The sequence below is a fragment of the Rhinoraja longicauda genome, chromosome 6, assembly GCF_053455715.1.
Source record: "Rhinoraja longicauda isolate Sanriku21f chromosome 6, sRhiLon1.1, whole genome shotgun sequence".
Classification (NCBI taxonomy): Eukaryota; Metazoa; Chordata; class Chondrichthyes; order Rajiformes; family Arhynchobatidae; genus Rhinoraja; species Rhinoraja longicauda.
Genome location: NC_135958.1, coordinates 21,814,318 through 21,826,966, shown reverse-complemented (window position 1 = coordinate 21,826,966; position 12,649 = coordinate 21,814,318). Strand labels below are relative to the sequence as shown.

Genomic DNA, 12,649 nt, shown 5'->3' with positions numbered 1-12,649 from the left:
GTGAATGGGCCCGACCAGTGATAGCTATGTCGAGGCCTACTGCGACCAACGAGACCATGGTAATGTAATCATCTCAGCAATATATAAAACTTGCCCGAGCAGTCCGGACTCCAGCCTGCCTTAAAACAATTCCTGACACTAAGGGAGATACATCGAAAGCCAGAAAGAAAGAGCAGCTATTTTCAACAAGTCTGAGCACCATTGGTGGTGAACAAATCCTCACTGGGATATTGATAGGTTGCAAATTCTCACCAGCTACACAATAAGTAGAGTTGCAATACATCAGTGTGACATCAAAACTTTGTATATCCCCCTTTAGACAACAGGCAAACACCCAGCATCTGTTTGGTTCAGACTGTAAACATGAATCGTCTCCATTCTTACCTTTCCTTGAATCATGAGTATCCACTGGTTTATGCTGGACTGATGGAAGAGGCCGAGTTAGCACAGGGCTCCTCCTACCTACAGGTGCTTGCGAAGTATGCGTCTGCACTGCCTGCTCCATTGTTGGACTTTTCCTTAAGGACTCCAGTTTTGGACTCGATCGCCCTGAAAAATAATCCATAAATGACTAATTTTAAAATAAATTAAGATGCAGCGAGGCTGCAGAGTGCAAATATATCAATCGATTTGTACCAGCATCTGCAGTTATTTTCTTATACAAATGGAAAAGCAGAACAGCTAACTGGAGGATTAGCTTAAAGGTCACTGAAAGAAAGGTGGTTTAAAAAACTACACCAATATTGGATTTTAGCATCTTCATTGGTCCTCTGCTTGCTCATGAACTGCACGAGCAGCTCCAAACTCAACAGATCTTTCTTTAATAACTTAATGGAGATGCATGCATGCATCAGAATGAGTTGTCCAAGTTCCGTCTTGTATCCACCATCAACTGATGGTCTGTTGTTTAAAATGGCTCCTTGTTTTCAAGTAAGCATCATTAACAGAGGCAGTTGGTGAAGCGTGAAGGGAAGCCATTGCAGGGAATTCTCTGCCAATGATTGTTAGGAATAGAATTTAGTTGGGGAGCTCTAACCAGCTGAGAAGAGGTATCATTGTCAGCTGGTAGCATCCGGTATCATTCATATCCAGGGTCAAGTCCCACTCTAGAGGGCAAGCAGAAAAATCCAGACAGGCCCATCAGAGCAATACTGAGGATTTTGAATCAACTCTAAATTTTAAATTATGCTTGGGAAAGCATGGACTTAAAAGCAATGGATTTGAAAGAATGACTGAAAATGCGAAAGACTTTACCCTGAAAAGCTAACTGCAATTTCAGCGAACTTGTGTCGGGTTTGATGGTTGAACCCAGAGAGCTGGTCTGTGTAAGTGATGCAAAGCTGGTTTTGTTGCTGTTGAAAGAAGACGAGGGGCCTCCTGTTTGTTTTTTGGAACAAGGAGAGAAAGTCAAAATTTTAAAAGTTATGAATACAGCCCTGCCCGAGACATCAACATCCATCAACAACAATAACAAAACATAACCCACATGAGACAAGCTATTTAACAAATGTTAAAAAATTACTTTTCCACAGTTACATGTAAACTCAAGGACAGTTTATCCCAAATTGTCAGAAATTCAAAAATATCATGCTCAGTTTTGAATCTATGAACGTTACTACTCCCGCACATTGGGAAGGCGAGGTTACCGGCACAAAACTAACTGCATCCTGCTCCTGGTCATAATAAAATGAAACTCATCTACATTAAAATGTAGGTGCAATAAACCTATCACCTAAAGGGGATTGTTTAACCAGACTGGTATGCAGCATGTGGAGGATAGTTTTATTTTTAGAACTGAGATTCTACAAGGCCTCAATGTTTCTGAGAATAACTCTTCATTCAAGAAGGATACTTTGGAGGAACGTGAACATGAGGCAGAGACAAACCATAGCTTCATGACTGCCTCTGCTTCACAGGGAGCAAGGAGAGAGATGACGAGAGCAATGGCTATTCATTTGGGAGTGCTGGCAGGTGTTTTGATAAATGCACATGTAATTCTGGTATAGCACACTGCCATCCTAGTGATTTGGTGCAGCTTTATTCAAAGCTACAGCAAAAAACAGATCATATAATTCAAATATGAATCCCCAAGTTTCTCCTTGGAAACTATAAAGGTATTAAATACACAACAAGGGTCTTCTATGTACATAATAGATGTCATGATGCTGTAGAAATACATACTACCCGTGGCGTGTTTTAATTAGGCAAAAAAGCTGGAGGAAGTATTACTTAAATGCTGGAGGAACTCAGCGGTGAGGCAGTATCTGTGGAGGGAAAGGGCAGACAATGTTTCAGGACGGGACCTTTCATCTGACTGATGGGAGTAGAGGAAGCTGGAAAACTGAGGTGGGCTGGGGCAAAGCTTGACAAGTGATAGCTGGGTACAGGTGGGAGACAAAAATATGTCAGATAAGGAGAGGGGAGAGGAATGAAATGTAAAGCCAGAGGGAGGAATATGTGTGAAAGGGGACAGGGGGAAGAGGATAAAAGAAAATATGGGACACTGGGATGGGAGATGAGCCTATAGATTGGGTGGGAAGGAGGGAGTAGGGTGATAGAAGTGGTGAGAAATTGTGTTTTTAATTATCAAGAATTAAAAGCTACATTTCCCATTCAATCCCAAGACACGCATCAGACGTGCTTTCAAGGCAAATAAACAAGCTGGCATTCACACAGTATATTTTATGGCAGTAATTCTTTTTGAGTATGATCAAGACTATTTTGTGGCTGGCTTGACATCTATCTGCACATTATAAATCATTAAAAACACCAATAAAATCCACAATTAGTTCATCTGTTTAGTGGCTTTGACAGATAAACAAGTTCAATTGTTCTTCTCACTGTGCTGTAGGTTCTCCCGTCTCTCCTGGCATGCATATGGGCCTTCAGATTTTGTTCATCATTTGATCACACTCAATATCTCAAATGGTGGTGTTGACAATGTTAATATCAGATGAAGGAAGTAGTGACTATTGCTCATAACCACTTCTAATTTGGATTAATCTTTATTTGAAAACAGAGTAACACTTACCAACACCCACAGCATTGTATTGCTGTGTCACAAGTGGGCTTGGTCCAAACTGGCTGTATGCTGGCATTCTGCTGAATGGTGGATAGGGGCCAACTGACTGAAAAGATGAGTTTGAGGACGACCCAAGGGAAGACTGCATAAACAAAGGAAAATATGTTTGTGAGCTGAATACCAGTCCCAGACCGATCCCAAGTCAGTTACTATACAACTTCACCATCTAAACCAGTAGCCACTAGCAGGTTAAGCCAAGAGTTCAAAAGCAATACTGCTCAATACTTTTCCAAGAAAAAAGACAGAGGGAGTGACCTAATCAAGATCTAATATAAGACAATAACTGCAGATGCTGGTACAAATCGAAGGTATTTATTCACAAAATGCTGGAGTAACTCAGCAGGTCAGGCAGCATCTCAGGAGAGAAGGAATGGGTGACGTTCAGGTTGAGACTCTTCTTCAGATTCGTGGTAATCAAGTTCTAAGATCACTGACAGTTTTAACAAGATAGAATCAGATAGCAGAGAAGCTTTAATTTGATCATGTCTAATGCTATGAGTAAAAGCCATCATTAAACCAATGAAATTCAGAAGAAACAAGATTGAAACATGGCAGAGTAGATCCATGTGGTATGCAAATCAGTTGAGCTAAAAAGCCCACTTTTGTGAAGTATATTGAACAGAAATCGATGGAGGGAAATCTAAAAATAGTCCTGAAAGCAAATTGACATCCAGACCATGGCACATCAAGGTGTATTCAAATCAGGCGGGGATGAAAGGGAGGAAACTTAACAAAACTTTACTTTGGTTCCAGGATTTGTTTGGAAGATAAGAGGGCAGAGGCTGGCAAGCGCACAAAATGTCATTTGGCCACTTGTACCTGCTCTGCCATTTCTCCAGATCATGTCTAATCTTTTATCCATGCTCCATTCTCCTGCCTGCACCAAATAGCTTAATTCCTTTATCAAATAAAAATCTATCAATACCCATCCTACCTAGGAAAGCAAATATAGAAGCAGCACTCTCATGGTGCACAAATCTTTTACTTCTATCCTTACTGGACACAATACACATTTTTGAGACTGCAATCTCCTTGCCTCAGATAGAGGGAAATCATGACCTCTGCACCCACTTTTTCAGAATTAAATTTTGTATCTACCGATATCTCCCTTACTCTCCAGTTTAGAATAAGCCCAGTGCATTAATTATGACCAAACTGCTATCCTCGGAATCAATCTGCTGATCCTTTGCATCACTTCCTCCATCTATGATCACCATCAGCTATTGAGAGGTGCCTTAATGGTGATCTTGGACAACCATTCTTCAAATGCATCTCAGAAACACAAGAGATTGCTGGTCTCAATCTACAGTGCATCGGCTGCATTTACCCAAGCATCTAAACGCACCTGAACAATGGCAGGATCCTGTGGTAGAGAGCACTGTGGCTTTGGAGGCTCACAGACAGTGAGGTCTTTGATATCACTGCCCCGAAATATGATGTACTCAAACACTTCATCACGTGGTGGGATTGGTCTGTCCGTAGGCCGATCCTCAGTCCCAAACGAGCGAACTGCAAGACAAAAGCACTTACATTACAGCAAGTCACAGTGTAGCATTCAAGCACAAAATTGACATAAAATTACATCTGGATAAATTGCAATTTGGATCAATATAACACATTCTTTAATTGTCTACAGCAAGTTCTGATCATGCTGATGACTTTGGCTAAACTATATGGAGTCCAGAGAATCTGGCAGGGAAAGGCAGTGGCTACACGTTGCTGATTGTTAGCTTTATTGGAAAGCCACACACTGACACTTAGAAATGTTTAGCAATACCCCAAACTTAAATATTCTGCTAACAGGTTGCAGTATATCAAGAGAGAAGTGTAGATTCCTGTGTATGGGGAGAGAGGGGAAAACAAAAATTATGCATGAAAGGATAAAGTGATCCACAACCCTGAACGAATAAAGAACTCAAATATCTACAGGAACATTTGGTATCAGTTAAAGAACAAGGGGACAAGGATGTCAGATTGTTATAAAAACATATCCATGTTCTTTAGGGAAGAAAGACCAACAGTCTCAGACTACAAGTGCGACTCCAACAAACTAGTTTCAGACACCGGCCAAGGATCAATCAAAACATTAATTGGACTGCGACGCAGTGCAGGCTCTACTGGTACAGATGATAGAAAACTTGGAAGCATGAAGACATCAAACAGTAGGGAGGTTCCCAATAGATTTAAGTTGGCGTGGTATTCAATGCTGAGAACTGTGAAGAATTATGTTTTGGTGGGAAGAATGATGGAAGCAACATATACTAATTTATTGCACCGGGAATTGAATACAAAAGTAGAGCGGTTATGGGTCGGTTACATTGAGTACAAGTTGCAACAGCGTTGGACTCCTTACATAAAGAAAGATGTTGGGAAAAAGTCAGAGAAAACTCACTAGGTTAATTAATACCTGGAATGGGCAGGTTGTCTTATGGGTAAAGGCTGAACAGGCCAGGCTAGAGTTTTGCAAAGTGAGAGTTGACATGACTAAAAAGTACGAACATGAAAGTTGCGTGTGAAGAGAATCAAACAAACAAGAATCAGGACTTAACTGTTTAAACAAAAACAATCTGCACATTTAAGACAGGGAATGTGGTATTCTGTCTCAGAGGGTCATTTTGGAATGTCCTAACACAAAAGGGTAGTGGAAGCAAAGTCCAGGAGTATTTTTTAAGGAAAACAAGAAAAAAATCTTGAAAAGGAAGGGGTGAACGATTACTGTGGGCAGACAGGAACGTGCAGTTCAAGTTATCATTGGATAACAGAGATTTTATTCTGCAGCAGACAGGCCAAGTAGCCATGGCCAATGCTGCTTCTAATCCTGATGTTTATATGGAATGAAGTTCAACCCATGGAACTGTTGAAGCACAGGCAGCAGGTGGCACTGTTTATGCATTAAATAAAGATCCATAGCCATGCACACTGTGAATAATGAAGTACATTGAATAGTGCTGTGTTGCCAAAGATGTATCAGAATGGAATGATATGCAATAATAGTAAACTAGTGATAGATTAATGCAATTTATATCAAAGTTAGAAAAGCATTAACTTGCATAAACTTGCATTAATAAAATGCTTGTCAGGATATCAAGTTGTACAGAATACACTAACTTAACGAGTTGTCTCTTGCACCTGACTTGCACGTAAACCTCCAGACAACAATGAGATTAAAAAAATAATCAAACTTAAAATTCTGGTTTAGTTTGGATTAGGATTAATTTACTTTAATTTCTAAAAATATCATAAGATAATTTACATCATTTGATACAGTCCATGGTTCAGCTTCTAATCCAAAAAGCTGCATCTTGGTAACAGTACTGGTTCATTATTGTCACATGGATTCAGTGAAAAGCTTTTCTTTGCATGCTAAGTAGTAAAATCAAATAATGCTATGCATGAATACAACAAGAGAAAAATACAAGAGTGCTTAATATAGTGTTAAAACATTACAGTGTTACAGTTACAGAGAAAAAGTCCAAGATTGGCAATGAGGCAGGTTGGGAGATCAGAAGAACACCCTATGGGATGACCGTTCAGTCTAATAACAGAAGGAAAGAAGCTGTTCCTGAATCTGGTGGTACGATCTTTCAAACTTTTGCAATACGTGCATTGTATCTTTTGCATCTTTTATGGAACCATTCTCCCTCTGTTAAATACCAAACGCTGATTTGGAAACCTGGAGTGGGAATAGAACACAACATTCTGGCACAATCTGAAGTGTTACAACTGAACCACCACGGACACTCGGGAAGACGAGCGTCCATTATGCAGCTGGAGCTGGCTGTTAGCATTTGCTCACACAGAGCCTAGGCCCACAACATTGCTGTTGGACATTGTGACCAACCAGTTTGATCATTACCAAATGAATTTACTCATTTGTTCCACAGCTCACATATTGAGCTTAAATTCCACCTGTTATAGCCCTGGCCATATTAGCAAAATGAATCTCATATTGCAGCCAAAGACTACCCTCCTCAACACCATGGATCTTCATGTGTTTGTGTCATTATTTACCAATCATAACTCCTACATGCACATCCAGATATATAAGGATCTCAACCAATCCCTATGGTACACCACTAGTTACAGGCTTCCAATTACAAAACAATTCTACACCATCATTCTCTGCCTCCCATCATCAAACCCATTTCAGACCCAATTCGCCAAACTGCCCTGCACTCCATTGATTCTTACTCCTACATTCTTCCATGTGGGACCAAGTCATAGGCCTTTCTAAAGTTCACAGAGACTCCAACAACAGCACTATTTCAATCAAAACAATCAGACAATATCACAAGAACAAGAAAATAACAGAAGCAGGCTATCAGGCCCTTCAAGCTTGTCCCGTCATTTAATATGATCACAGCTGATCTATGCTGGCTTCGTCTCCTCTCTGTGCCATTTCTCTATACTCCTCTGTTTCCTATTTAATATTTATCCAGCTCCACCTTAACATTTCTCTAACTTACACCACCAACAAGCGGAGAATCACATTTCACCGCCTTCTGCAAGAAGACATTTTTTACATAACGGTAAAATTGGTGAAAGAACGGTCGTGTTGTCTCTTTGTTTAATATTCTTCCACTTGTGAAAACATTCCAAAATCTAGACTGTCAATCTCCCTTTGGATCTTTTACGTTTGAATAAGGTCACCTATCATTCTTCTGAACTTCAAGGAATACAGGTCCAAACTATTTGGTCTCTCTTAGTAGGACAACCCTCCCCTCCAAGTAATTATCATGGCAAATCTTCTTTGTTCTGTCTCTAATGTCATTATATCTTTTGCACGTAAGGAGACCAACTTGTATGCATTATTCCAGGCCCCAGCAACACCCTGCACAATTCCAACAAAACCTTGCTATTTTTAAACTCCAACCCTTTTGCAATTGCGGCCAAAAGTCCTTTCTTTGCCTTCTTAACTACTCGTTTGACTTGCTTGCTAGCTTTTAGTGATTCATCTACCCATGTGATTCATGCACCAAAACACCAACATCCTCCAGTAACAAAGTCATGCTGATGATGTTAAAGTTCTTGACCTTGTAACAAATAGACAAACACGCTAATCAATTTAAAACACAAAAAGCTTACCCAGGCGGGAAGTGGCAGAGCCGGCTACAAGTACGCAGCTATACTTGCCAGATCTGAGCACCCACTTCCCGTTGCGCCAATGTTAAAGTTCTTGACCTTGTAACAATGACCCTTAATGAGTCTGTCACTCCCAATCCTGTCTTCCAAAATTCTTCCCAATAATGACCCTAACATTGATAATAACTCACTGTCTGAGAATTATCTGATTTTTCCTCGCTTCTTTGAATAGTTAATACACATTATTATCTAGACACCTGGTACCTCTTCTTGTTTAATAAGATCATGCTGATCTGTGTGAAACCTCAACTCTGCCTTCCTATCAATCCACAATAACTGTTTTCTGCCTTAAAAATCATCAGACTCGGCTTTCCGTATCATTTGAGGAAGACAGTTCAAAAAACTCTTGCCTCTCAAACTGGCAAAGCCCTTATTTTTAAACAGTGACGACCTGTTCCAGATGCTCCAATAAGACCAAATATCCTCTCCACTTTCATCCTGACAAGACTCTTTGGTAACCTACGCATTTCAATCAAGTTCCTCCCTCATGTTTCTAAGCTCCAGCAGATGCAAAAGCCTACCCAAATTCTTCAGAAGGCAACCTGCCTGTGTCTAGCATCATTTATTATTGTAGGACATGGATAAATGTGTTGAAAAGCAGTAAGGCCAAGCGTTATTTAAATGTGAAACATAAGGGAAATGCTGACATATAAATTTCTCCCCAGCTGTTTTCAGACAACTGCACCATTCCATCAACAACTAGAATAGTCCTGAGCTACTATCTACCTCATTGGAGACCGTTGGACTATCTTTAATCAGACTTTACTGGACTATATCTTGCACTAAACATTATTCCCTTTATCATGTATCCGTACACTGTGGAAGGCTCGATTGTAATCATGTATTGTCATTCCACTAACTGACTAGCACGCAACAAAAGCTTTTCACTGTACACGTGACAATAAACTAAACTACAAATGCACCTAGGTATCTTTCAAAACCAATCACTGAAAGCAAACATGCAGGCCAGTGAAGCATTTAAAGTGATAAATGGCACATTGGCCTTCACTGCAAGGTGTTGAATCCAGAAGCAAACATGTCTGACCACAATTATACAGTATGTGCACAGTTTTGGCCTCCTCATCTAAGACAGGATATAAGACCATAAGAAATAGAAACAGAGCATTCATTCGGCACCTGAACTCCTCTACCATTCACTAAGATGTTTCCACTTGATATGGTACACTGCTTGACAAGTATGCAAACATCTTTTTTTTCTTGCTGGTATATTCAATCAATTTAAAGAACTAATCTTACCATTGTACTACCCACTTGTCACTCAATTCCCCCTGTGCTTAAAATTGCTAAAGAAAACACTCTTTGGGTTAGATAACTGAAAAATTAAATGAAATGTGTTTTTCTCTTTCTCAGTTCCAACCAAGGGAATCAGACCTGAAATATGAACTGCTTCTTTTTCCACGGATGCTGGCAACCTGTTAAGGTTTTTCCAGCATTTTTTGTTTTTCATTCAGATTTCCAAGGTCTGCAGAATTTGGTGGACAAAATGAGGTTGCTATGGACATGCGAGGGTAAATGTAGACAAGGTTTTTCACCAATGAAGGAAACAAAATTAAAGCCCACATATCACCTTCCTCAAAGAGTTTAACTCACAACCATAAGTTAAAAGCAAGTAGTGCTGATGTTGGATTGCACAATGGACAAAGGTGATGGTTAACAGAGTATTATCAACCAAGTTGAAACTGGCCTTTCTGGAGCACTAGACGGGCATGGACCCGTCTAGTCCAAATCTCTTCTGCGGGCATTCCTGCAGGCGCGGCAACCCCCGTTGGGTGCAAACCTCACCTGCGGGCCCGGCAACCCTCCCTTAACTGACAATCCGTGGACCCGTTGCTGGCCGTGAAGTGTCTCCCGGGGCTGTGGGCAGTCGAGGGGGGACAGGGAAGGGGAGAAGGAGCCACTCACATCGGCCCCGGGCGTCCATTGCATCAGCGAGAGCGAAACCTTTCCTGCAGTGGCAGCTCGGCAGTGATGGCCATCTTGTTTGACCCTCTGCCGCTGCGCTGCACCATGGGAGGGTCAGGTGCGGGGCACGCCGGGACGGGCGCCAGTCCTCCCAGCTGAGGGGGGGGGGGGAGAACGCATTTACTAAAGTGGGAGCGCATTTATTAAAGTTTAATAAGTTCATTGTTTTTAAAAAGTAACAAAACTTGATTTATTGATTCTGCGGGGGAATGGCGAGTAGGGTAGGACTAAAATTGTTGCGCTATCATGTACCGTTTTGGCTGTATTTCGAGAACAAATATATCCACAAACAAGATGAGAGTTTTGGTAATATTATATAGAATAGAATATAGATAAGACCAGCCATACGTCAACAGAATAGAATGGTCTGGTTCTACATCAAACATTCTATGAAAATCCCAGCACCCCTTTATGAGAAGATCTCCATTGCCAACTTCCTCAGAATCCCATGATCTGAATAAATTCCAGTCCCACCCAACCCTTAATCCTGTGATTTTAATCTTGATTAGGAAGTTTATAGATGATATGAAAGGTGTTGGGGATAGTGAGAAAGGTTGCCTAAGGATTCAGGTCAGTCGGGAAGTTGGATGGAGCATAGGCAGATATTTCATCCACACAAGTGTGAAGTGATGCATTTTGAGAAGTCAAATAGGGGTAAGACATATAAAGAAGGATCTTGGGGTTCAAGTCTTTAGTTCTCATCTCCAGTCCGGTTGCTACACTACAGGAAGGATCTGGTTGCATTGGAGAGAGTATGGAGGAGATTCACCAGGATGTGATCTGAACTGGAAGATTCCTGTTATGGGGAGAGTTTGGACAGGCTGGATGATTCCACTAGAGGATAGGATGCTAAAGGGTGACCTGATAGAGAATATTATAAGGGGCAAAAATAGGATAGACAGCTAGAACCTTTTCCCCCATGGTAAAGGTATCAGAAACAAAAAGGTATAGGTTTAAGGTGAGAGATAAAGATTCTTAAAGGGGATTTTGGACAAAGTATTTAAATACACAGTGGATGATAGCTGGAACTCTTTGCCAGAGAAGGTGATGGGATTAGATACAATCACTACGTTTGAGAGACACTCACACAGGCATTGCATTGCAACATATTAACTTAATGTGGGAAATGGGATTAGTGTAGATTGGAAAAATGGTGGGCATCCAGGTAATGGGCCGGGTGGCCTGTTGGTGTATCATACAATTTTCACTCTCTAACAATGTCTGTCTTGTGTCCTTACCATCAAAAGTAACAAACCAAATCAATAACAAGTCATGCTTTGCTCATTGTCTCATTTCCCAAGGACTCCAAATGGTGTGCCATTAGTGCAATATCACATCTGCACCAGGTGACCTGAAGGGTGGACAAGGAAGAATGGTATTTATTTAGGGAAGAAAGCTGGAAACTTCAAAGCAGAGTTGTCCAAAACCAAAAGGTGCAGGATCAGTGTAAGGCGCAAGAGGTTTAAAAGAGGACCTTAGGGGGATTTTTTTCCATCCAGTGACTAGAGGAAATCGGGAACATTTTGTCTGATTCAGTAGAGAAGACAAAGAATCTCAAAGTATCTGAACAAGCACTTGAATCATCAAGGTTATGGACCAAGTGCCGGCCAATGGGATTAGTGTGGGTATTTGATGCTCACCACAGAACAGATGGGCTGAAAAGACAGCATTATATAACTGTTATTAACAGAGAAATGCCAATCTCCTTACCATTATCATCTTCCCTCTTAAAAAATAACATGCTTTAGAACTTCAAAAAGGGGTATGCATGCAAAAAAGACCTCGTCTTTATTTTCACTTGGGAGAAACTTATTTGCAAGCACACTTACACAATTTATTCACAGACATACAGCAAACAGCAATTCAACATTTCATTACCTAATTTGTCTCTTGTAACTTTGACTGTGAAAGAAACACTGAGCAGGTGTAAATTGGAAATCTTCAAATAGAATAGCGAACAAACACAATGGCACACACATATCTTAGCAAACCAATAAACACTGCATCCCTTCTGTCAAATGTTGCTCAGTATTAGAGGTGTAGAGGTTGAAGGAGCCAGTTCTAAATTAACAGTGATAGCTACCTTTGATCAATAACTTAGCTAAGGAGAATTCCCTGGGCTACTCGAATGACATTTTACATCTGGCACTTGAGCTACCTGAAAGATTCAAAGCAGATTCAAGCTCAAGCCAACTGAAAGCTAGCCCCAGCAACAGCACAAACACTGCTCCAAATGACCAAAGATTGATTATTTTCCTTCCTCAATTGTTCCTACACAGGAATTGAAGGGACTCAATTGTTGGTCAAACTGCTCCCGATACCATTTATCAAATATAGCACGTAGGCCAATAACCCTGTCTAGCCTAACTCACCACTCCCAAAATCAGTTGATTGATCTTTTACCTCAATCCAATTTTCTTGCACATTCCCATACCCCTTTTA

At 40.7% G+C, this 12,649-nt stretch overlaps 1 protein-coding gene across 1 annotated transcript in view; it reads right to left on the bottom strand.

Annotated features, from left to right (window-relative positions):
- The window catches only part of lsm14ab (LSM14A mRNA processing body assembly factor b), a 41,559-nt gene that overhangs the window by 12,540 nt on the left and 16,370 nt on the right, over nt 1–12,649 (bottom strand). The window contains exons 2-5 of the mRNA XM_078400693.1: nt 4,428–4,591; nt 3,032–3,164; nt 1,255–1,377; nt 385–549 (exon numbers count right to left, since the gene is read on the bottom strand). Of these exons, the coding sequence (XP_078256819.1) occupies nt 385–549; nt 1,255–1,377; nt 3,032–3,164; nt 4,428–4,591 (585 nt within the window). The remainder of the gene's footprint in view (nt 1–384; nt 550–1,254; nt 1,378–3,031; nt 3,165–4,427; nt 4,592–12,649) is intronic.